Source organism: Pimephales promelas, chromosome 11 (assembly GCF_988280905.1).
Source record: "Pimephales promelas chromosome 11, fPimPro1.hap1.1, whole genome shotgun sequence".
Taxonomy (NCBI): Eukaryota; Metazoa; Chordata; class Actinopteri; order Cypriniformes; family Leuciscidae; genus Pimephales; species Pimephales promelas.
In genome coordinates this window covers 10,092,563-10,118,487 of record NC_142779.1, presented here as the reverse complement: position 1 = coordinate 10,118,487, position 25,925 = coordinate 10,092,563, and the positions used below count along the sequence as shown (strand labels likewise).

The 25,925-nt window shown below is 37.4% G+C and overlaps 3 protein-coding genes across 4 annotated transcripts in view; 1 reads left to right on the top strand and 2 right to left on the bottom strand.

The window, feature by feature from the left end:
• camkmt (calmodulin-lysine N-methyltransferase) overlaps positions 1 to 4,247 on the bottom strand; it is a 103,779-nt gene extending 99,532 nt beyond the window's left edge. The window contains exons 1-3 of one of the 2 annotated variants that reach the window (XM_039672370.2): positions 3,873 to 4,247; positions 3,561 to 3,739; positions 1,979 to 2,043 (exon numbers count right to left, since the gene is read on the bottom strand). In XM_039672370.2, coding sequence (XP_039528304.1) covers positions 1,979 to 2,043; positions 3,561 to 3,739; positions 3,873 to 3,998 — 370 coding nt within the window. In that variant the 5' untranslated portion in view covers positions 3,999 to 4,247. The remainder of the gene's footprint in view (positions 1 to 1,978; positions 2,044 to 3,560; positions 3,740 to 3,872) is intronic. The other variant, XM_039672371.2, reaches the window with a different exon arrangement.
• A 347-nt stretch (positions 4,248 to 4,594) lies between these two features.
• On the top strand, positions 4,595 to 17,411 carry prepl (prolyl endopeptidase like). Its single transcript, XM_039672363.2, has 14 exons — positions 4,595 to 4,892; positions 5,281 to 5,409; positions 5,500 to 5,566; positions 5,649 to 5,861; positions 5,934 to 6,060; positions 6,222 to 6,438; positions 6,524 to 6,715; positions 7,732 to 7,938; positions 8,041 to 8,216; positions 8,294 to 8,510; positions 8,589 to 8,735; positions 12,466 to 12,592; positions 16,533 to 16,615; positions 16,955 to 17,411. The coding sequence occupies exons 1-14, from the start codon at positions 4,791 to 4,793 to the stop codon at positions 17,045 to 17,047; spliced, it is 2,097 nt and encodes a 698-aa protein (XP_039528297.2). The 5' UTR covers positions 4,595 to 4,790; the 3' UTR covers positions 17,048 to 17,411.
• Positions 17,412 to 17,461: 50 nt separating this feature from the next.
• Positions 17,462 to 24,817, bottom strand: slc3a1 (solute carrier family 3 member 1). Its single transcript, XM_039672364.2, has 10 exons — positions 24,000 to 24,817; positions 22,504 to 22,683; positions 22,109 to 22,251; positions 21,128 to 21,253; positions 20,351 to 20,470; positions 19,331 to 19,455; positions 19,048 to 19,249; positions 18,648 to 18,824; positions 17,971 to 18,096; positions 17,462 to 17,887 (listed from the first exon to the last, which is right to left on the bottom strand). Exons 1-10 carry the CDS (start codon positions 24,412 to 24,414, stop codon positions 17,462 to 17,464), a joined length of 2,040 nt encoding a protein of 679 aa, XP_039528298.2. The 5' UTR covers positions 24,415 to 24,817.
• Between the last annotated feature and the right edge of the window lie 1,108 nt (positions 24,818 to 25,925).

Genomic DNA, 25,925 nt, shown 5'->3' with positions numbered 1-25,925 from the left:
TGAATCTAAAGAATAATCTCGTACTGATCTTTGCGATTACTAAATGACACTTTTAAGTGAATTCCACACATTCAGCTTAAGTTATTTCATAGGCGTTCATAATACAGTGTATGATGCGTAGTTAAAGATACACAAGTTCTACACATACAGACGGCCTTAAATCATGTTTCAAAGCACATACCATTACATATGTATAATAATGAACGTAAACAAAAAGCTCTGACTTGTACCACATGACTGCTGCAGATTCATTTCACCAATGATAATGTTGGGGATGGAAAGGCGTAGCACCAAACATTAGTCCCAAACTGATGAGTAATATCTTCTTGCGGTGCATAGATCCAAAAGGAACTCAAAAATCAGAAAAAAAAGATATGCATACCAATATAGGTCAAAAAACTCACATGATTTTATTGTCCAGAGGCCAATAAAGTGCCAGGAATGTGTTGGTTGGTTTATGTTTTCATATATTAACTCAATGTCAATGTTACAGGTTTTTGCTATATGGTACTTTTATGCTAGGGTTTTTACTTTTACTATGGTAACTTTTTAATGTCATGTTAGCTGATGCCTTCCTTTGTCTTGCAGTAATGTGTATAAGCCTATTACGAAGATGCAAAGATAATAATGCATCAGAACTTCATGATTGGTCCAAAGCAGACTTATTTCGTCAACTATATGACCTGGCTGCAAAGAGCTCCTCTGAAATGAGTATCAGTACTCCAAATTAAGAATAACTTAATAAATATATAATACATTTTTCTTTAGTTTTTAACCAACTCTGACCCGAGCGAATGACAGCGGAAGAACTGATGTTTGAATCCAAACCAATGGTCAACAAGCCTCTCTAAAGCTCTTCATGTCCACCCAGCATGTTCAGATAAGACCTTTTGTGTCTCTCTTGATCCCTGCTGGAAACAACAGCACTTAAACCCACAGCACCATCAACCCTTCCAACCCTGACAAGTTGGATCACCGTAATCCATACATTTGGATAGCTAATCCACATTCAGTGCCTCAGAGGACATAGAGACCTTTCGGCTTGTCAAATCCTGAGACAAGGATTTTAAACCGGGTATGTGAGGTGGGTAATACATGGGGCACCCCCCCTTTGCAGACAATGAGCCTGCCCAGCTAAACTGACAAGGACATGGGGGAGATGTTTGGGCTTACCAATGCGTAAGATCAATTAAGGGTGGTTGAGAGGAAGGTCTGAAAAGAGAAGCGATGACCCTGCCGTAGAAGAGAGCCATGCTGCCCCTTTTCACTAATCCAGTAAAAGAGCCAAATATTTCAAGACATTTCAGTCCACAATCTACTAAAAAAATAGCACAGGATCAGTCTCCTTATTCTAAAACATTAATCTGCATTAAAAAAAAGAGTTTTAAATATGTTTTCAAATAAAAACATCTGAGCTATTCTTTCATCCTACGCAATAAAGAACCATAACTGGCAACATATTCAGAAAAGTGTGTCTTTGGTGTATCTGCCGAACAAGTCCTTTTGTGTTCAACAGAAGAAAGGTATGGAACGGCATGAAGGTAAATTTACATCTGTGGACAGGCTTTAACACCGCACTACAAAGGCAAAAAAGTATTAATTTCTTCCAAAAAAAAATCTTACTAACCCCAAACTTTTAAATGGTAGTGTATAACATGAAAATGTGTATTTCACAGACTATTCAATGCACTGGGAAATAATAACATACAACAATATAACAGCAGGAGTCAATAAGTTGCTTATAATGAGGTGCTTATGAGGCTCAAGTGTGCCTGCCTCTGGTGTGCCATGGAGCTGCAGCTCTATCTGACCCCCTGCTGCCTGACATAGGTCATGTTCAGTTTAAGACTACAGTGAAATATTCGAAAACAAAAAGTATAGCAGACTGCATTAAACAAACATGATTACCATCATGTGATCTGTTTCACAACCTACATGCAACGACTGAAGTATGAACGTGAACAGGAGAGATACTCACAGACATTTCCTGTGTTGTCAAAGCTGCTGAGCACCTCATCTACTCTAATAGGTCCAAGATTGTCTCTGTAATGCATTAAGAAACATGATTTAGACATAAATATGCTGATATGCTGACCCAACCCTAACTGTTAGCATGAAATGTGATAGTGAACAACATAATGCGTTTACAGTTTTTCTCAGTCACTTTGGTGCATTTCTCAATTATAACTGAAACTCTCAAAACTACTTATTCAGCCTCCACATCATTTAGTCACGTCTGCACATCATAAAAGCAATCGATTATGTACAATTGCCAGCTGTTTCCTAAATTATCAATTGGTTAGGTCATGTTGATCAAAATATATTATACTGGTTCCCTGCTGATTTTTTTTACCCCTCAAAACATAGGCAAAAAATGTCATTAAATGCAAAATGGTTGTAATCGTCATAAACCGTCAAGCATATTTTCTATAAGACCTTTTTTGCAAATGTGTCCTGAATTGATGAATTGTGTAGGTGAATTTTGAATTTCACTATAAAAGGGAAACATACAGGGCTAGATCAACCAATGATCATTGATCAACCAGTTCTCTAAAATAGCACAGAAATGCATCTCATGAAGCTTCATTTGGCATATGGACAGAGCACAAAACAGTGTTACAAATTCTGAAAATCGAAAAACAACAAGTAAACAGACAGGTTCAACAGCCAGGAAGAAGACGAGAAGTAAAGATTTGTTGAAAGGTAAAGCCGAATGTTGAGAGACAAAACAGGTATAGAATCACTCAGACCATTTCACTACTTAATGTAATGCTATATTACAGTAGTCCATTTGCATTTTCAAAGAGAGTAATGTAGAAATCTGTACTGTTGAAATGTATATGCCATATAAAGTGCAGCATTGAGCATTTTCAATAATTGTCATCAAAATCATGGCCATAGTTTACATCTGAAAATAAAGACAGATTACACTGTTATAATGACAATGTGGCTAAGCATAGCCTAGTGAAAAAGAAATAATACCATATATAAGAAATGTACCAAAGCGACTGAGAAAAACTGCTCATCATACTGACATGAACAAACACTTAAACCAAAAATGAACATTATGTCATCGACGTTTACTCACCCATTCTGCAATAAATAAAAGCAGTTATTATTAGCAAAATGTCCAAGCTGCTTTTCAGACAATGACAAGAATCGCTGTGAAGCGATTTTCACAGAAGGATTTTTGACTAAATGTCATTAGACTCTAGAATAAAAGTCACAAAGGGAACTTTTTTGATGCTTCTATGTTGATTGTTTTGCTATTTTTGGAGTATCCATTCATTGAATGAAAAAAAAAATAAGTGTGAACCTCCTTTTGTGTTTCACAGAAGAAAGAATATCATACAAGTTTGAATGACATGGGGGAGTAAAAGATGACAACATTTTCATATTTGAGTGAACTATCCTTTAAAAGGGGAAGTGACTTTTTTTTATGAGACCTGTGAAATTTCATGCTAAACAGTAACAAGACAATGTTTTTATACACTTGGAACAGAATCAGTGGAAATGAAAAACACCAACAAACAGTGCTCTCAGCAATTTCTCTAGCATACCTGAGTAAGGCACTGTACTGGGGAAAGATTGCACTTCTGTAGTCCACCCATTGCCCGTCTGACGGGTCATCCGTCTCTGTGGGAGTGACCCTGCTCCTGGAGAACAGGTTAAAGGAGGAGAATCTTCGCACTGACACCTGCTGTACATCTGAACTGTCGAGCTGCTTCCGTTTCAGAACCTGCATAAGAGATACATAAGATGCAACTACCAGCACACATCCATTTTCTAACGTAATAAACGCATTATATTTACGATTATTTAATAAATGCAATCAGCATTACATTGAAGGACATTCACTGAAACCCCCTCACCTGTCGCAGAAGACCCCATCGTGCACGGGCCACATCTGTTCCACAGTGAGAGTCGTGATTTTGGTGATTATTTGCAAGCATTTCTGTCGCAGCTAACGGAGGATCTTTACATGTAACGTTATTCATGCCAGAGCAACCTGATTTATTTCGGCTTCATGCGGAAAATAACGTAGAACTACAACGACAACAGAGTGCAGAGTCTAGTCGAACTGCTTATTGGCATTTGTTCTCTGGAAGTGGATAAATTAGATGGTACAATTTAATACCGTTTTAACCAATTCGCCGGTATGTACTGGTCTCTGTTGCTTAGTAATAAAATCCCACGCTACTTCCGTACACCACCTCCTCTTGTTGCAGGAGGAAATCCAATTCATTACCAGAGTCTTGAAACACTCTGCTCTATCGGCTCTCATCTATGATTTTTGACTCGATTACTCATGCCTGAACTAGATGTCATATTTTTGCGCCATTAGAGAGTCTGATTCGTTTATGTGAATCGGTTCATATGAACAGTTCGTTTCAAAGAACCGATTCAAGAAAACCTTGCGTAGCTTGACAAATTGACTTTGAAAAACAGCCACGTAATGTGAAGGTACTTATTCTGTAATAGCGATGTTTATTTTAATTTCATATGTGTTCTAGCTCAAATTGTTGCAGCCATTCAACTCATAAAATAGTCATGTGAACCAATTCAACCGTTTCATTAAAATGATCCGAATCAATTGAACCAACATCGAGTGTCAAATGCGCCACAGTTCTAACGTACTGAATAAGCATATGGGTTGCAGGGAAGTTTAAATATTTTGAATGTGACACTTACCTCAAATGAATAATGCACTGTATTTCTTGATATTTAAGGTAGCAGAGAGACGCCGTTCATTCATAATCAGAAACTAAGTGACATTCTTGCTGCATTAAATGAATCGTATCACCTCCTCATATCTGTTGCTTTTGCGATCAGTTTCACGTAATATCCATCGGGCGAATAAACACCCGTTCATTTCACGTCTTTACACTGAGGTAATGTCAAAATCATACGTTAACGTTACATGTTTTGGTTTTGCGTTTGCACGTTTCGCATAACTGCTGTAATGAACAATTCATTGTTTGACATTAGCTGATCAAATTAAGAGACTAATGCATGGCTGCCATTGCCAATAATAAACACAAACATTAATATTCTAAAATATGTTGCATTAAAAAATAGAATGTAAAAGTGTGTATTTAGCGCAGAAGCAAGAAAAATAGTGTTATTCTTTTGAAACAGTAACAATATAGCAGCATGCATGATTTAAAAAATAATAATAATTAGCAAAATTCGGTTTAAATTGCATGTAGACGGAGTATCATAAATTAATCACACTGCAAGTCAAATTCTCAACAGTGTTTTCTATCAACTGTCATTTAGGGATTGTCACAGACTACAGAGGAGCTGTCTAAAGCCCATCTGCAGAAACTCGGAGGTCAGGTGCAACGCTTTAAAAGAAGATTGCATTCGATTCATAGGAAGTTTGCCAATGTGCCAGAAAATTGTGAGGTAAGCAACTGTAATGGTGCAAAGTTTGTATGATACATATGATTGATATACATTTTAAATCTGTCATCATTCCTCCAACATCATCTCAAGTTTCGGGGACATCATCATGTATACTTTGAAGATGGCAAAGGAATCTACAGATCGACATTGGGACACGGTAAACGATATTAAAGAGGAACCATTTCAGAAATTACATTTTATTTAGTTCCAAGTAGAAACCATAAAATCTATGTATACAGGTGAGCAAGATATGGTGGAGGTGTTCAGAGCAGACTGGGGTGGAGATGGATATGGAAGCATCCAGAGAGTCAGACTCTCTCCCACAGAGACCATGCTGGCTGTTACTGTGAAGAAAGACCACCATGAGGAGACCAGATGCATGTTGGTCCATCTAGGTGGTGTCAACCTTCATCAAAATACCATGTTGGTTTTAGACAATGTGCTCAGCTTTGGTAAGATTTACTATACTTTATTAAGAATTGAAACTCCAAGTTTTTCCTCCACGAATGTCTTCTCTCTTGCAGAATGGGCCACAGATGACGTCCTCTTCTACAGCACACAAGAGACTCTTCGTTGCTTGCGTGTTTTCCGTCTTTATCTCAATGATTCTGGTGTCCAAACCACCCTTGTTTATGAAGAAAATGATCCAGAGTAAGACAAGAGTGTGCATGAAATGGAAGTTACAAATACTGCAATATTCCATTAAAAAAAATAAGAATTGTCCATTTTGATTTCATGGTGACTTTAAGTCCTAATTATTGGTGAAGAGTTATTTTGTCCAGCATTGATCTGGTCTTCTGCCCCCTCCTCAGGTTCTTTGTGGAGGTCAGTCGTTCCAGAGACCAGAGACTGGTGACCATTAACTGCAGTAGTAAGATCAGTTCTGAAGTGTGGTTCGTTGACTGCAAGACTCCACTTTCATTCCCCACCCTCATCCAGTCCCGCCAGCCTGGTCTTCTTTACCATGTGGAGCACTCGGACAACCACCTCTTTATCCTTGCTAACACTGGAGCACATCAGGAGTATCAGGTTTTCCAGCACCGAGAGACTTGAGCAGTATTGTTCAGAATTAAATTATAACTATGTGTAATTGTTTTCTTTCTCAAATCTCAAGCTGCTCAGGGCACCATTAGCCTCTCCGTCCATGCCACACTGGGTGCCTGTGTTCAGTGCTGTTCCAGGAACAGTCATTAAAGATATGGAGCTGCTTCAGGATCACTGTGTGTTCACAGTAAAGGATTCACAGTGTCGACTTCAGATCCAGACTCTTACCACAAAAGAGCCCTATCAGTTAAACACCCTCCAGGTGTGACAAATCCCAAATTCACATACACAAGTGTTTATTTATAACAATGCTAATTTAAAGAGATTTGTTTTACTGGGCAGATGACATCTTATTTCTTCTCACTAATGTACTAGAAAGTCTAAAGCCTTTACTTTTTCTGACTTCACTCTCTTTATGCTTTTGGTCTCAGAGAACCTAATGATGTATATGTTCACTTCTGTTCAAAAGTTTGGCGTCAGTAAGATTTATTTATTGATTGATTGAAATTAATACTTTTATTCAGCAAGGACTCATTCAATTGCTCAAAAGTGATGGTAAATACATTTATTTTGTTACAAAAGTGTTCTATTTCAAATAATCTTTTAACAGAATTAATCAAAGGAAAAAGAATTATAGTGGTTTGCATATAATTAATTAAGCAGCACAACTATATTTACCATTGATAATAATATTATTATCAATATTATTGATATTAATAACAATATTATTCTCATAATTTTTTACAGTATTACTGTTTTGCTGTACATTTGATCAAATGAATGTGGCCTTAATGACCATAAGAAACTTCTTTTGAAAATATTAAAACACTTTTAAAAGATAGTGTATAAAATTGTGAATTTTAAAGTTAACCTCTTATTATTTTGTCATATATAATTTGAAAGACCTAGAATATCATTAAACCTTTTAATCCTTTACTATAAAGTAAGCAGACACATTTATTACATTGTGGAATAATAAAATAAAACATATCTCAATAGAAAAATTGTCATGAGTTAAATGCTACAATTACATTGTCTTATCTCACGTCTCTAAAGACCCCTAACAGAAGTGATGTAACCTTTTTTATAGAGTGCATTTTACACATGTTATCAAATTTAAACTTTGCTTCTTATTTCTCATAAAGAAAATACCGCAAAGAACTTGTTTTTGATATATTAAAAGCTCTCTCAGACCCCATGAGGGTTAACCTGATACATTACTATGGTCCAAAATGCTCTTTGTACTCTCTAAGACCAATGTTTCTATTTTGCCCTTAGCTTCCCCACTGGGCCTGTGATTTATCACCACAGCGTGTTGGGACTGTGGACAGAGGGTCATTTGGTTTTCTCCTGTCCTCCCCAGTGCACCCACCTGTACACTACCTCTATTCCTCCAGAAAACATAAGCTCTCAATTACAGAGGAGGACACCCGGTATATCTCACTCCCTGAGTTCAACACTACACGCCTGCAGGCAGCAAGCCAGGTACAAATTATTTACATATGAGAAGCCATAAAGCTAGAATGGTACAAAAACCCACCTATGTTATTGAAAAAAGCCATAATATCCCAATGTCTGACTTTTTAGGATGGTACAATGGTGCCTTTGACTCTTCTCCATGTGCCTGCATTATCTGAGCTGCATAACGCTCCACTGCTTCTGCATGTATATGGAGCGTATGGTGTCGACCTCGATATGAGCTTCAGTCCTGAGAAGAGACTGTTGCTGGAGGATGGCTGGGCTCTGGCCTATTGCCACGTCAGGTACTGAATTTCAACTCTTTGGGATTCTGAAACAAAATGCATGTTTGTGTATGCTAGTGCTGTTTGTGACTGGGCAGGGGTGGTGGTGAGCGTGGTCTAGCGTGGCATCGAGCGGGCTCTGTGCTGCAGAAGCGGAGGGGAGTGGAAGATCTTGCGGCTTGCATTCAGACTCTTCATCACATGGGAGTGTCTCATCCTGCTCTAACCGCCCTCACCTCTCGCAGTGCTGGAGCTGTCCTAGCGGGGGCGCTGTGCAACCATAACCCACAGCTTCTTGGAGCTGTAATTCTACAGGTGGATCTTCAATACATCATTGACTACACTCCCTGAGCCATATTTCCACATGATATCTGACATTGCAATTCTCAACAGGTGCCTTTTCTGGATGTTCTTGACACAATGCAAGACCCTTCCCTGCCGCTTACTGTTGAGGAGAGGGGGGAGTGGGGAGACCCCCTTATAAAGGAACACAGAGACAACATTGCATCTTACTGTCCCTGCCATAACATTATACCTCAGGTAAATCACTCAGATATTACACACAGTACACTACCCTTCAAGATTGTAGAGGTAGTTTTTGTTTTTCTTATTCAGCAAGGATGAATTATGTGGTACGGTACGGTACAGTTCGGTTCGGTACGCAATTATTTGCGTTTCCACTGTCAAAAGTTGTGAATGGTACCAAAAAGCCGAACCGTACCGTACCACTTTTTGGGTACCCTTCTGTTGGGGTACCTAGCACAGTGAAAGGGTACTAAAAGGTGGAGCTAGACTCACTGCAGAACGCTGATTGGTGGACAGAGTATCGTCACTCACTCGCACGTGCTACACAAGGGCATTAGAAGCATACAGTTGAAATATAATACTACTGTTATTGTGTCACGAAATGTAGTTTTAAGGGTTTTTCAGGCGAGAAAGTAGTTTTTTTTAAAGCTCAAATCTGTGGTCTATTTATAGATTTATGATAATTTGACTGAGATCCATTCCAAGCGATGTCCCCCGCCTGGAACAGCCTTTACTCGGCTAGTCGTTCTGATGTTTGCCGCTGACTCGGATGTCTCTGTAGTGGTTAAACATGAGATATAGTTCATCTTGTATAAACCTAACAGGTAGGGGTGGGGGAAAAAATCGATTCTCGATGCATCGCGATGCGGACGTGGACGATCCTGAATCGATTCACAAATGTCAAAAAATCGATTTAAAAAAAAAAATGTTTTTATATGTATTTATAATAACGTAATATTGACGGAACGCGAAAGACGGAACTCTGAAGCGCGGAAGTGCAGTGGCCGGACCGTCTGTGGCGTGCACTGCACATAACAGAGATGGCACGCGAGATCCAAACACCTTCCTTGTTAGGTTAAAAGCTGACGTGTGGAAATATTTTGGCTTCTGAAGTTGAAGGGGGAAACGAGCTGGACAAGAGCCGCACTAGTTGTACGCTTTGTGGAATAAAACCAACGACGGAAACACGACAAATATGATAAGCCATATGACACCTTTCCAGCCAGAGGAGAAAAAACACTCGGCTGCACCAGTCGTTATATTATTTATTTACTACAAGTATGCTCCTAGTTCAAGCACACATTTATTTTCCTGGTCGTTCTTTGTAATGTTAATAAAATATATTGTGCAGTAATTCTTTATGGGTCATTACTTTGTACTTTTAAAGCAAATTATTTATAGTCACACACAAAAGATTCAGATAATCGATTTGTAACATTATGTCTTGTACTTTAACTTTTGATCAACTTAATTTATCCTTGATGAATAAAAGTATAGATTTCTTTTTTCTTTTGCCCAAAAAATTAAATAAAAATTCTTACCGACTCCAAACATTTGAACGGTATTGTTTAATGTTACAAAAGCTTTCTATTTCAGATAAATGCTGTTCTTTTGAATTTCTGGGTGATTCTCTGAATCGGGTGCCCTTCAAGTCCCCCAAACTTGCTTCAAATATTTTCAATTGAAGGAAATCTTAAAATACATTTTAATGCTGTCAATTAATAGAACCAGGTGCATTTGCATTATAATGCAACACAATTGCTTTTGGAAAAAAAAAATAAAGTTAATAAATTTAAAGATAATGAGTTGCCTAAGTAGTAGACAACAAGCATGTTTGCATGTCCTCACTAACCATCATTATATTTTCAATGAATATCAAACAAATAAAAAGTGCAATTAATACCAAAGTGTTGCTGCTGCTAATATAATCATATGTTGGTCTAGTGTATTTTCGTTTACTGTTGTGAAATGGAAAATCAATAATCAGTAATCGAGAATCGTTAATAATCGAAAATCGACTGTAATCGAATCGGGACTTCAATAATCGTAATCGAATCGAATCGGGAAATCAGACAGATTAACCACCCCTACTAACAGGTGATCTTTGGTCTTGTGAATCTATAATTCGTTCCCTGGCCAATAGTTTTGGCAGAAGGCTACGAGAAGTTTCATATCGCGCTGAATTTGTATATTTGACTGACTGAATTGTTTCTTGACGTTATTTAAGCTTTACTGTATATCCTTTTGTACCTTTTACTTATACTTTTATAATAGCTATTATTGATAAAACTGAAATTTAGTCTTTTTTATTTTTTATTTTATTACAAGATCATCTGTAATGGTGTTTATTGCAACGTTTGTACCAATGCAATATGCAATACATTAGCTACATTACATATTGCCTGGAATATGTTTAATATTTTTTAATTTATACGAAAAGAGGCAGGGTTGTTTTATATTTAGTTTTGTTACAAATATAACGTTATAGGCTACATGCAGTGATAAAAAAATAGGCTATGCGTTGTCTGAAGCACATTTATGCTTTAGAATGTTTAAAATGTATTGAAATGAAATCGAAAAGAAGCAGAGTGGTGTTTTATAACATATTTCGTTTAATTGTTGCCTAAAATGAACATACAGAGATAACCTGAGTCGCAGAGCCAGAGCGAGCAGAGTGCCGCGTTCAAGAACACGCTGTTCCATTAACAGAATTACTGGACTCGCGTCCTCGGGATCATTCTCTTGAGTCGGACTTTGGATTGGCTTCTTGGAAACGCTTAATGCCAGCGCTTGTTTCTAGTGACAAACATGCCGAGAAGCAAGAACAAGATCTGCTGTCTGTCATCCATTGTTGTTTAATGTCGCTTTCTTCGCGCGAAAATGACGTTGATTGCTTCTTTCCAGCATACCACGCCTATCAAGTAAGGGTAGCCTACTGTTGGCTGTGGAAACGCAAGCCTGATCATGGTGTACCCGACCCGTACTGTACTGTACCGTACCCCTCAGTGGAAACGAGCCATTATACTTTTCAGATGTGATAGGAAAGACATTTATAATGTTGCAAAAAAATGTCTTTCTATTCATAAAGAAATCCTGAAAACTCAAATGTATCATGGTTTCCACCAAAATAAGAGGCAGCACAACTGTTTTTAGCATTGATAACAATATGAAATGTTTCTTGAGCACCACCAAATCGGCATATAAGAATGATTTCTGAAGCATCATGTGACACTGAAGACTAGAGTGATGATGCTGAAAATTCAGCTTTCAGAAAGTCACAGAAAGTTTTCAAATAGAAGTGACTTAGTGAGCATAAGAGACTACTAAATCTTACAGACCCTAAACTTTTGATTAGTAGTTTGGCTCAATCCCAATTCACCCCTTGGCCCTACCCCTCCGTTTTGTGCATTCACGTCTAGCGGTGGGGGTCTAGGGGTAGGATGTCCCAATTCTTGTTGACATCGAGGGGTAGGGCGAAGGGGTAGGGCTACATACCGAGGCACACTCCAAACGGAGGGCTACGAGAAAGTTCGCAGAATAAATCGCAAATCACCGGCGAGATGGCTTTGCGAACATTTAAACACTTAAATTTAGCGCCTAATGACACCACCATGCACTTTATTTACCCTTATAATAATACTATAGTCATTTAAATTAAGAAATTGTTTAATAAATTACCTTTCCTAATCAGAAAAGACATGCATTTCGAGGAAGGAATGTTATAAGGTTATCGTGTAAAAACTCTGCAACGGCAGAGCCATCGCCGATGATTGTTTGACGTATCGGGTTCATGAAGGGTTGTTCCATTTCGTAGGGGAATATTTCAATCCCTTGGCCCTTGTAACTCTGTTTTAAGGGCCAAGGGGTACACTTGAAAACAAGGGGTAGGGCCAAGGGGTGAATTGGGATTGAGCCTTTGTGTCTAATGATTCGAAGGAATGATTGTTTCTTATTTTTTCCACAGCTTTATCCACCAATTCTGATCACTGCATATTCAGAAGACCGCAGAGTTCCTTTATCTGGGGTCATGAAATATGTGGAAAGACTAAAGAAGGCCATCCAAATGTGTACCACTGGGGTTGATGTTAAAGGTGAGTGTATAAATGTTCTCTTGAGCCTTTTTAATCAGCTTTATAATTCTCTAAAGCAATTATAGTCCACAACTAATGGATGTTCTTGGGCATAAAGTGGACATTTATAAATCTGTGAAACACTCAAACTTGAGTGGTGTATTACTTGTAATTGTGGAAACAGCAATATAATAAAAGCCAGTAAAAATATTTTTATCAGAATGAATTTCCCAAAAACAATTCTACCTTCAAGAATTGACAAAAAAAATAAAATAAAGCCCAAGTTTCCAATAACTGGGTGAGGGTTTCCTGTGCGGCAAAGTAGTTTAATTCCAATTTACTTTTATCTCGACCTCAAATGTCAGTTGGTTATTGGTCATTTATATGATAATTTATCTAGACACTTGATTATTCTATTCAACTCTTTATTTTATATTTTACTCCTTCATTAGGAATCGCGCAGCCTCGCGCTGGCCATTTTAACACGGGTCTCGCGATCACAAACATCGTCAGTCTTGGGACTGTACTGTTTTAGAAGGCCGCTTTTATCTTTGCTCTATTTAAAAGTATTTTGTTTAGTCCCCATAGGTCTGTATCTTGAATTAAAGTAACACTATCTCTAGTCAGGGGTCATGACCACTACTACAGGTATAAGCTGATCAATGTTACTTCTCTGATAGTAGCTTTGGTTTGGTCATGCCATGGTTTTCCATGTACGCTAAAGTAATTTTAGATTTAACAGTTGGTCGATCAACATATTGTTGTCCTAAACAGAGATTTCCTTTAAAGCCTTTACAGTCTAAGTACACTTGAAACAGTGCCAAGTGTTAGCCGGAGCTCTAAAATCTCAGTTAGTGTGTGCTCTATGCTCAACTCAGAACTGGACTTAAGTCTGTTACTCACCTGACGCAGTGACAAAACCCAGACCAAGACAAAACATCCACCAATGTGGTACATGAACTTACAATGGGACTAGGGTTATAGACCTAGGGAGTTCGCACCTTGTCGAGGAACAGGTAGTTTGGGAATGAAGGACTCTGGAAAAGGGGCACAGCCACCACAGAAAAGCAAAGTATCTCTTAACTCTTAAAACCTTTTGGTTTTTGTGGAGACCATTGAAACCTGTGGAGACGAGACCAGACATTTGAAATGATACCAAACATGACTGTTAAATCACTTGCATTGACATAGAACATTATAATAATTTATATAATCTTTCTAAGTGAACAGAGTTAAAGGAAGAATGTGTAAAGGGAAGGAAGTAGAGGAGAAGCAACAAATGTGAAGGAAGGTGTTGTGGAAATTTTTGTACCTAGATCTTAAGCAATAATTAAAGTACAATGAAGATCTCCAAAGTCAGTTATTGTTACCGGGCAAAATTTTATGTCCTTTTGACCTGGCCTGTGTGTCCTATTTGCAATTTCCCTGACACAGCATTTATTGAAAAGGCACATCTATTGTATAAATCATCTCTGTCTAAAACAAGAAAACATCTATGTTTATAAAACACACAAGCATATGTTCAAAAAGAAAAGATACATAAAAAAGAAAAGATAATATGATTGGCTAGATAGATAGATAGATAGATAGATAGATAGATAGATAGATAGATAGATAGATAGATAGATAGATAGATAGATAGATAGATAGATAGATAGATAGATAGATAGATAGATAGATAGATAGATAGATAGATAGATAGATAGATAGATAGATAGATAGATAGATAGATAGATAGATAGATAGATAGATAGATAGATAGATAGATAGATAGATAGATAGATAGATAGATAGATAGATAGATAGGATCTAGACATCTCATTAGTCCAAGAAGTGAAGAATATTATTAAAACTAAGTTCCAGTATTAAAAACTGGAATAAACCGAGTGTAGTATAATGGAAATGAACTTGGAGGTCACTGGCTGTAATCCCAGCTCTCAAATAAACCCCTGGGCTTAAGAGAAGCACTTACACTCTCTCCTCAGAAGAGCACTGATCTGGAAACAGGTGATGTGCAGCGATTCCTCTCCATATCCACCTGAGGTCACCTTGTGTGCGAGCTGCTGGGCGAGACACACCGTCAGCACATCTTAGTCCGGAGCTCTCCGTTAGACTCCCTCTCCATCTGTGCGCCATTAATTATTTCTATTACAGACACACACATAGAAACACCTTCGCTAACACCCCACACACATACACAAAGAAAAAAAGCGAAAGTTCCTCTAATCTCTCCCAATCCTCCCCGGGAGATAAAACGCTGATCACACATGCTGCCAGCTCGGACGATTAACATGTTTATGAGATAGTGCATCAGGCGAGGAGATAAGAAACAATACACTGGGCTGTGCCAAGGTCAGGAGGAAGCTTGTGAAACATGCCGCCCAGAGAAGGAGCAGGATGGAGAGAGAGACACCGGCGGCCGGACTGCAGATAAGAGGCAGATGACAGAGTTTTAAGGATTAGGCATATGATTTTTCCACTCAGCTTAACTTCAGAGAGATCTCATCACCGTGGGGAAATAAGGCAGCCAGGCAAAGGAGTGGGCCAAGTCCACCTACATGGCAGCCTCTCATCATCCACTCCGTTTCAAGAGCGTTGACTTTAAAGTGCTGCATGTGATGCCCAGGTGTTGTGATGGAGAGCCAGAGCACCGGATTACGCTTGGATATTGTCAGTCTAGTCTTACACGTTCACTGCGTTTGGCCTTGCGATAAACATGAACTAGTGTACATGAATTTCTTTATCTACTGTATTCCCTAGTGAAAGAAATATACTAAAATGTATTTGAAATATATTTATTTTATGCTAAGTATTCTACAAATACATTTACATATTTGTGTGCTTATTATAAATACCCTGCAATTGTACTTTTAGTATACTAAATTCTGGTATACTTTGGAACAACTAATTTTGTCATTTAAAACTTGACTCTATAGTTCTATAGTTCTATAGTTACATCGTGCGCTAAGACCGACGGAAAATGTAAACTTGCGATTTTCTAGGCTGATATGACTAGGAACTATACCCTCATTCCTGCGTAATAATCAGGAAACTTTACTGCCGTACCATGAGTGCAGCAGGCGCGATGACTACACAAACTTAGTCCTGGTCACGTTGGAAGCTGGGCACTATTTTCAGGTGCTGCGTCATAACATTGCACTTGCTGCACCTGAAGTTTAATGATTATTACGCAGGAATGAGAGTATAGTTCCTAGTCATATCAGCCTAGAAAATCGCAACTTTACATTTTCCTTCTGTCTTAGTGCACGATGTAACTATAGAAGAGTCAAGTTTTAAATAGGAAAAATATCGAAACACTTTGGTAATTTTTTGGGAGAAATGCTAATGGTCTTGTGCACTTCAATGATGTATGCTAAGCTATGCTAAAAGTGGTACTGCCAGAACCGGATATCGTCTGAATGGATTCAAAAACGGTAAAACTCAACAGTTTAACTCTGGGGGAGTTGTAAAATGACCGTATTTCCAAAAAAAGTAGAGTATCCCTTTAAATACAAGTACTCCACAGCGACTCTAGGGGACAAAAATGGAATTCCTACATAGTGTGCCTTTAATGGTCAGAAAGTAGAAATTGTTCAGTCTTATAAATATCTTGGTGTCCATTTGGACAGGAAACTGAACTGGAAGAAGAATAGTGAGGCTGTTTTTAAGAAGGCTCAATCAAGACTATTCTGAGGAAGTTGACTACATTGTACCTTGAGAGGACTTAGGAGCTCATTCAGTGGAAGATTGGCAATGCCTCTGTGTCCTACAGTGCGATTTAGAAGCTCTTTTTTTTTTTTGAGTGCAGTTATGTTTAATGAAATTGTGAATTTCTTGTACTGATTGTTGTTGTTTTTTAATGTTTGTTTGTGGCGTCTGTAATGTGCAATGGTGGCCAATGAGTTTGCCCTTACAGCGAATAATAAAGTTTTCTTTACTTCCTTCTCTGTTGAACAACCAGCACGTGTCCCAGCTGTCATTCTGGACATGCAGCCAGGAGGTGATCACTTTGGCCCTGAGGATTTTCATCTGTCCTTGAATGAGGTAAATAAACACTCAAATTATATTCATCCCAAACCTTATCTGACCAAATTGCTAAATGACCTGTTGTTTACGTTAACACACTCAAGCATGCTGGGTATTATGATGCTTTAGATTAAGCAGTTATGGTTGTGATTATATAAAGTGCATTTTGCAATAGATATACTTTCTCTTAGATCACCTTCTCTCACGTTTGATGTCACACATTAACTTATACTGTACAGTTCTGTTACTAATGTTTGCAGCTTTATGACATGGTGTTTTTCTGCTAGCTGTATAGTAATCATTTATTTGAAGTAAGCTTTTATTTGTGTAACATCTGCTACTTTTTTCCACTCACAGAGTGCCCAACAGTTAGCCTTCCTTTACACAGAACTTGGACTAGATCACCCAAAAACTCAACGGAGACAAAGGAAAGCTCAAAAACCTAACTAGCAAGTCCCATAAACCCTGGAACATTTGTTTGTCTATGTGACTGAAAGAAAGAAAAAACAGAAAAAAAAGTTTTTTTTGTTTTGTTTTTTAATAAATCAAACTATTTTTGTTAAATGTATGTTGATTTCTTGTTTAATAAAGGTTTGTCTTCTGACCAAAACGAAATCTATGTCCAAACTAGTTGAGATGTGACAATTTTGCACTGACAAGCAACTGTTCACACTAAACACAATAGATATCACAGCCAATTGAACTATATTAGATGTTCAGTCTACAGTTCTGTGGAGTGAGATCATGAGACCAATGAGATTTCAGAGTGGGCAGGACTAGCCAGCATTATATCACAGGAATAAAACGTGGAAAAGATAGCCTTTATCCATTCGCTGTGTCAGCTTAGTTAGGGCACAAACACCCTCAACACTTGTACAGAATATCTAGTGCGGACAAATAGCAGGCTTTCTCAGAAACATAACACTCAGATTCATGGTTAGGGTAAAATCGCTGATTGGTGGAATATTCCAGGAGCAATCCTTGCCCTCGAGATGTTGGAATTCTGGATTTAGAGAAAGTCTTCTGGCTTATTGGCACTGTACTTAAATGAACAGTGAGGGAATCTGGCAGCTCACTAACCGAAGACAAGTCTGTTGTAGTATCCACGCCGAAGTTTAGAAGCACCAGGAAGCCTTTTTTGAGCCCATCCAGCTCACGCAAATATGCAAATACGTTGACATCACTCCAGACGTTGCAGAACCAGCCTCGGGTAAGGACAATGTCCGACGCTTTGAGCAAACTCAGAGCACGATACTGTGAAATGATGGAGTCTGGATCGGCCTGCTGAAGCTGGAGAGAAAAATATAAGATGGGATTAGAGGATTCCCTACTTTAACACACAGATTCTAGTCATAGCAGTCGGAATCACGTACCTCCACATTGACAGTGCTGTAGTCTGGAGCGATGTCTAGCCATGTGCCCGTTGCATTGTCACTAAAGCCAGAGTTGAGCTGATCATTCCACTGCATTGGTGTTCGCTGTGGGTCTCGACCGTTGCTCTTAATGGTGAAATAAGTATACATTTAATTTAAAGAAATAATGCATTCATTTGATCAAAATGTGTCACTTTATGATGTATAATGTCTATTTTAAATAAATATATTTAAAAAAAAAAAAGTAGCAGAGTTTCCACAAAAATATTATGAAGCACAACTGTTTCACATTTATATAATAATAAGAAATGGTTCTCAAGCATATTAGAATGATTCTTTAAAGATTGTGATTAAGACTGAAAATTCAGCTTTGCTATCAGAGGACTATATTGCATTTTAAAATATGCACAATATTGGATTTTTGCTAAATAAATGTGGCCTTGGATCATAAGAGACTTCTTTCAAAAACATTTTATTAAATCTTACCGACCCCTTTCACATAGTAGTTCACTTAACAGGGGCCACTAAAAGCACTTTTACAGCTGAAACAACTCATATTTGAATAAGAGACTTCTTTCAAAAATATTTTAAGAATTTTACTGGCCCCCAAACATTTTAATGATAAAATACATAGTAATATTAAAATAAATGTATTCTGTAGTGTATTTTACACTTACTGGATCAACTTTTCCAAAAGGATCCTGAATTACAGATATATTAACGTTCACCATGCCAATCTCCTCTCCGTAGTATGTTGTGGGAGTTCCAGGCAGTGTTAACAACAGCATGTTTATGGCACGGACATATTCCTTACCAGCACTTGAGCCTATACGTGGCTTGTCATGGTTTCCCACCTATATATGTATACAAACATACGTTTTATATATATTCGTATACAAACTGAACAAAATATATTAGATTAGATGAAAAAAAGTTAAGCGGGAATGAGCAAATTTTTTACATTTTGACCATACAAAGGCAAATGGGGGAGTGCTTGGGACAACTCAAGTTTAGGGATGAAAATACACACATGAAATGTGATTCTTAATGTGAATCTTAATACATCTGGTCACTCACCACCCAGTTTGGCCATTTTCCCTTTGGCATTTTCGACATCCATAAATCAACCAGGCCTTTGGCTTGATTTCCTGACAGATCATCAGGAAGATCCAGTAGATAGAAGTTAAAGGGGAAATTGCTTTCTGTGGCATAGCTTGTGCCGTAGTACCTCATGGTTTTGTCAATTTCTTCATAGTCGTAAGACTCTGTAACCATGAATCTAAGTTTGAGAAAACACAAAAGAGCCATTTACAAGGAGAGAAGCACATGGAGATTGGTGAAGTAGAAGAACTGAGGATACCTGTAGCGGCCAGGCTCTCTGCTGTAGGAGTCCATCTCCATCCTCCATTCTGTCAGGATCTCGTGTAGACCCGGTTGTGTGTAGGTGTAGTCATGGTACAGCTCAAACTCTGTGTCCACAGTCGACTGAGGAAAGAATGAGGGTAACCTTGTGGTTAGTCACACTGCACACTTGTAACTCACATTAATACAGATCAATAAATGCTTTAAAATGCATTGCTCATTGTTACTTCATGTTAGTTAAAGCATTAACTAATGAAATATTACCATATAATATTATATTTTAAAAGCTTTACATCTCATTAAGAAAAATGTAGGGCTGTCAAATGATTCATCGCGATTAATCGCATCCAAAATAAAAGTTTGTGTTTACATAATATATGTGGGTGCACTGTGTATAATTATTTTATATATAAATACACACAAATGCTTGTATATATTTAAGAAATATTTTCATGTATATAGATTTATATATCATTTATATTATATATAAATATTTTATATATAAATTATATTTTTTCCTTAAATATAAGTGCATGTGTGTGTATATACAAAATAATTATACACAGACTGGAGTAATGGCTACTAAGAATTAAGCTTTAGCATCACGTGAATAGAATATATAATTAAATAGAACTATTATTTGAAATTATAATAATATATCGTAATAATGACACGGATGATAGAGTTTAACTTGTGTTGAACTCAGAATTTTTTTTAGTTAGTGCTAGCAAGTTCATAAAGCCATTAAAAAAAAAGAGGGTTAAGTCTACGTAGTCATTCCACAGCCTTATAGATCTTCAGTGGCTTTGTAATCATCTGGAATTAGGATAATGGGAATGACTTTTCTGTAAATCCAGAGAAATATGCACTAGTAATCCTTAAATGACATTGTGAGAACAAAGAATAGTAACAGGACTCCTGAATGCATTCAGAGAATAATTTTGGCTCAGGCAGATGAAGTGCTTTGATAAACAGTCAACTGAATGAATAACATAGCACAGGACATTGTTTGACTTACTGGATCTTGGTCAGGGTCAACCTGGGGTTCATTTCTCAAATGTGTGGCCTCAAGCATGTGTTTCACAGCGTCCATGCGGAACCCGTCCACCCCCTTCTTCAGCCAGAAATGGATTATGTCCTATTACACAGATGTGAAACAAAAGATCAAAGAGTGTCCACGTTTGTAGTGAAACATGATATAGTTTGGTGGATTGCAGATACTCATGAAAGACCTTTTTGTTCAAAAATTTGAAGGCTCCACCAATATTTAAAAATATTTTTGAGGGGGACTTTTCCAAGTCTGGGAAAGTCATATGTATTAACAAAATCTTAAAAAAATGCATAAACTATATATTTTCTAGTTAAGCTCAAGCTCCTGAGCATTTAATTGGCTACAAATAGGTTACAAGAACACTTTTTTATCCTTGTTTATTTATCACAAATGACTGGAAATATAATATACACTTTAAAAAATAAAGGGTCTTTATTGCCATCTATGACTCTATGAAGAACCATTAACATCCAAGGAAACTTTTCTCTACACTAAAGGTTATAGTGAAAAAGGGTTCTTCTGATAATTAAAATGTTCTTTAAAAACAGTTCACACTAGGATGGTTCTTTTAAGAAGTGTCTTTAAGGAAAAAACTTTTGGAACCTTAATTTCAAGAGTGCAATGTGAATCTTTGTCCTAATCAGGACTAGAACCATTGTTTGTTGCTTTGCCATGTCACACGTTCGCTCGGACTCATAAAGTGTAAACGTCTGCATAATGTTCATAGTCAAGCCGCCGTCTTACCGTCATCTCCTCTATGACTCTGGGGTTACGGTAGTTCAGGTCTGGCTGTTCCTTGAGGAACTGATGGAAATAACACTGTTGTCGTATTTCATCATACTCCCAGGTTGAATTCCCAAACACACTTACCTAGGACAAACAATGTGACACTATAGTTAGCCACAACTACTATATATATATATATGTGTGTGTGTGTGTGTTTCCTTAAAGGAGCTGTATGCGAGAAATTTATTTCAATTAATCATACATTTTCCCTGATAAGTCACTAGACATTAAGAAATCATGTTCATTTCAAATACTTATATCACTGACAACAGTAGTCCGGCCAGGATATTGTCATTTAAAAAGTGAAGTCGCAGCCCTTGACTGGTGTTGATGTTGTCAAGTTGTGTTTTGTTCTGATGCGCCACCCTCCACCTATCTACCAATCACAGAGTCAGTAGTGTTGCGGCTTTCGGGTTGCCAGCTCTTCCCTAGTTACACCAGCTGCAGATACGAACGTGTCGGAAATGGATAAAAAAAAAAATTCTAACGTCGCGAAACCCCCCAAAAACTCGAAATGAATCCGAAATACTTTGTTACAAAGTCTGAAATAAATAATTAACAGAAAAAAAAAACTCACTGTGTAGGACTCGTCACTTGCCATTGGAAGCTTCTTAGCAGCCTACATTCCTGCTGGAATCGGCAGCATATCTGGCAACCTCGAGTCATGGGGGAAGGGGGATACACCCTAATTTGAAAGTGATTGCAGTACTATTTTTGGCCACAATCTTGCATACAGCTCCTTTAATTCAATCTAAATTGTAGCGAAAAATAATTTGCTATGTAACAAACAGTATCAGATGAGATATAATTGCAACGCTGGGTCAAACATTCCGAATTGCACTGATTCTTTATGTTGATGTGATCCGAATGTACGTATAATGCTCAAGCAGCTGACACTATTCCCTGATTTGTTTGCATTGTGAGGATGGACATTCATACCCAGTTGTTGGGAGGTTTGTCTGCAGTGCAGTTAACCCAGATATAGTAGTCTTTATAGGGCTCTGTGCCATTACGGCTAAGCTGGAACCAGACGTGTTTGTCGCTGGTGTGGTTCGGGATGTAGTCCATGATCAGCTTTAGACCTGAAAAAAAAAACGCAGCTAACATTATGTGGTTATCAAACGGAGCATTTTTATCTGATTGTTGTAATAACAGTGTTATAACATTGTAACAAGTTTGGAACTGTTAATTATTAACCATCATGTTATTTGTGAAGCTCATAACTTGCCAACATTCAAACTATAGCCATAAACACAGCAAAAGTGAGTTGTCATTGTGTTACTTGACAACAATGTTGATTGAAACATTGATCATTTACCAGAACGCATGCCCACCTTTGTCATGCATGCCTGTTAGGAGGTTGTCAAAGTCTTCCATGGTTCCAAAGAGAGGGTCAATCTGCCTGAAGTCCTCGACGTCATAGCCAAAGTCCTTCATAGGAGACTTGTAGAAAGGACTGATCCAGATTGCTTTAATGTTCAGGTACTCAAAATGACTCAGTTTCTCCATGATTCCTAAAGTCAAACATTGAATTATAAAAAAAAAATAAACCTACACATTTTTGCACCTTTGATCATTACAAAGACATTCGACAAATCCTTGATCAATTCAACCTTTATAATCATTTCAATATGATCTTTTTAGAGGGTCACTGAAGTTGTTACACATCATGTAGAAGATAAGCTGGTGTTTTAACTTATTCATAGTGTTTGCTTTGTGTGAACATGTTTCACAGTAAAAAAAACTAATGAGCCTGTAATGTACCACCATAAAATCAGTTTTATTTACTTTATGCCATGTGTAGATGTAATTTTACCCATTACATAAGAGCAATTAAACAACCTCCTCCTCTTGCATGAAATGGAATACGCAGCAATACAGAACCATTATGAGGGGAAAAATGGCTTTTGTGTGTCCGTCCAAGGCATCAACACACACTTCTCAAATAACACTACAGGTGGTGGGAACTCTCAGCTACTGAAAAGAGAGTTGTTTTTCAACGCTGCTTGAGAAACTATACTGCTGACTTTTTCAGGCTTTTTGTTTCAGGCCAATTTTATGGTCTCTAAATCATTAAAAGAAACCAATTTGCTGAAAATGATGACATTATGCACACTAGGATGCGTGTAGGTACATTTGGTGTTCTCGGAATACAAGATCCAAACCTGACACAAAAGGTCCTCAACAATATAACGTATTTGGAGATTGCAGAACAACTTACTCGAATTATTATTATTACATCATTTGTGTGGACAAAAAAAAAATGGACAAAATGTTTACATATACAGTAGTATAATTTTGAACAATAGCCGTTCTTGTTTTAGGACGACTTTAACTTTTTAACTAACCCTAACTTTTTGACTACTGTATTTTCAAAATACTATGTATGCAACAAGAAAATGATATTAAAATATTATTAATTTTAAGTCTTATAAATCATTACTTTTTTGTAAGAATACATCAAAAGCAATATTTAATTAATTGCCAAATTTGCATATGTTGGGGTTGGGGGGCAATTTCTAATACGAGGTAAATAGCTGAAAATACTGAATTAATCAGTTATCATTAACTATAATTTTCTGTAATTGAAATAAAATGACAAAAAACACATAAAAAATAGAAATGTTGAAGTTGAAGTACTTAAATTTTGGAAACTAAAAAAAATTAAGCAAAATAGATTTAAAACAAAATATACTATATGTATAAAATTCAAAAACTTTTTAGACTTAAAAAATAAAATGAATTTAAACCTATGAGCCGTTTTAAAATATTATTAAATACTATAATACATTTTTACCCTTTTAACCTCACCTTAAGGATCAAAAATTACCTTTGAGGTCTCCAACACCATCAGCATTTGAATCTTTGAATGATCGAGGATAAACCTGATAGACCGGAGTCAGCTGCCACCAGCTCATGCATCGAGGCGACAGCGCCACGATCGTGATGGTAATGGCAATCAGAGCCAGGGTGCATGCGATGATCAGCCAGAAAAGAATCTCACGAGGGATCCTGTAGCAGGCTTTGCTGGAGTATAGCATCAGGACCTCTTTGGGCATCCCAGCATACGGTTTGATCTGAGTATACTCGTTTTGCTCCGGCGTGGCGAAGGAGAAGCTGGTGGCCTGGTGCTCTCGAGAGCATGATGCCTCAGATGTATCATCATTGTCCTCTTGAAAGGCTGCATTATGGGAGCCTTCTTGCAGCTCCACCGTGTCGACGTTTGTGATTTTGGTCAAGCTCATCGTTCTCGCTACATTCAATCCCAGAGCACAGGAACAACGCTTGTGAGAGCCGATACAGCCAGAGTCCTGTTAAATAGAGGCATTCACAAGTCCATAGTGCATTACACTGATTCAGTCTCCATCCCTCTCTCACACAATAAAAACCCCTCCCAGAGGAATGTGGCAGAGATTAGCCAGGCCAATCACACATTTCCTTGGCTACATATTATTGAAAAGTCAAATGTAATTTATGGCATCAGAACTTTCTCACTATATGGAAAAAAATGGCTGGCAAACTTTTACCACATGAACAACCCTTTAGTTTTTCAGCTGACAGATTTTCCCTGAAATCAGATCTCTACAGAATGAATAAAATAAGAATCCTGTCCAACTTGTAAATTAGTAAACTTCAAGCATGATTACATCATTTTCATGCGTTAAGGCTTGGTTATAATAATATAAAACAACGTGAATAATTGTCAAATAATCTACCAAAAAAATAGAATGATTTTTGATTAATGCATTTAAAAGCAGTTAATAATTTATTGGCTAATTTGCATTAGTTTTGGGGCAACTTCAAATACAAAATACATTTTTTTTTTTTTTTTATAATAATCATATCACTGGTATTATCGAAAACCTACTCGGTTACTAACGTAACGTCAGTTCTCTCTAGTAGAGGGAACGAGTACTGCGTGATATCTTACGCTAGGGGAAAACCTCTTTTCCACAAGATACTGAAGTTCATGGTGTAGTTGGTTTAGCTTTTTTACTTTTGGCAATATTATTTTGGCTTCAAAATTAATAAAAGTTTTTCAAGGACTGGCTTTTCTATAAGCGCCATCTACTGTCAGACATTGTTAATTCAGCCCATGTGCCTTTTTTTACACATTGGTCTGAACAGACAAATTGCATGTAAAAGTCAGACCGCATGCTGAACATTTGTGTTGGTGTGAACGGGTCTTTACTTTTCAACTACTACACAATTCATTCAGTGTTACAGGTATAGCAGAACTTTTTTGTTCGAAATAAAACACAAATAAATAAAATAAAAAAAACTTGTTCTGCAATATTTAAAACAGACTTTCATGAAACCTTATCATAGCACTCATTAGCAATGCATCATTAACCTCAGCTGGCATGGCCACATACCAACCACAGCTTCATCTGATGCACAATATATACACATTTGTTTCAATCTGATAAGCTCCGACACTTTTTTTTCTTTCTTTTTTTAGATCGCCTGGTAAAGTTGATACAATGAGCGAACACTAGTCTCACTAAAATACATCAAATCTGTCGAATATGCTCCGATTTGTTTGCGGCACTTACTGTAGTATTATCTTGATCAACACAATATTCAGCTTTGTTCAGTTAGAACTCAGAATTACAGATCACAACATCTATACATATTTCCATTTTGGACAACTTTTACTGAGAACATCGTTATTTTAAATAATTTCTTACCATGCCAGTCTATTATTGAGCTATTGAACGCTAAAGCACACACAAAAACTAAGCAACCTGCAGTT

Coding starts and splice junctions, on each gene's coding strand:
- prepl (XM_039672363.2), top strand. CDS start 4,791: ATGAATCGTATCACCTCCTCATATCTGTTGCTTTTGCGATCAGTTTCA. Junction 7,939..8,040: donor GCCTGCAGGCAGCAAGCCAG/GTACAAATTATT, acceptor CTGACTTTTTAG/GATGGTACAATGGTGCCTTT. Junction 8,511..8,588: donor TTGGAGCTGTAATTCTACAG/GTGGATCTTCAA, acceptor AATTCTCAACAG/GTGCCTTTTCTGGATGTTCT.
- slc3a1 (XM_039672364.2), bottom strand. CDS start 24,414: ATGAGCTTGACCAAAATCACAAACGTCGACACGGTGGAGCTGCAAGAA. Junction 19,456..20,350: donor TTGACCCTGACCAAGATCCA/GTAAGTCAAACA, acceptor TTCTTTCCTCAG/TCGACTGTGGACACAGAGTT. Junction 18,825..19,047: donor GAAAATGGCCAAACTGGGTG/GTGAGTGACCAG, acceptor ATACATATATAG/GTGGGAAACCATGACAAGCC.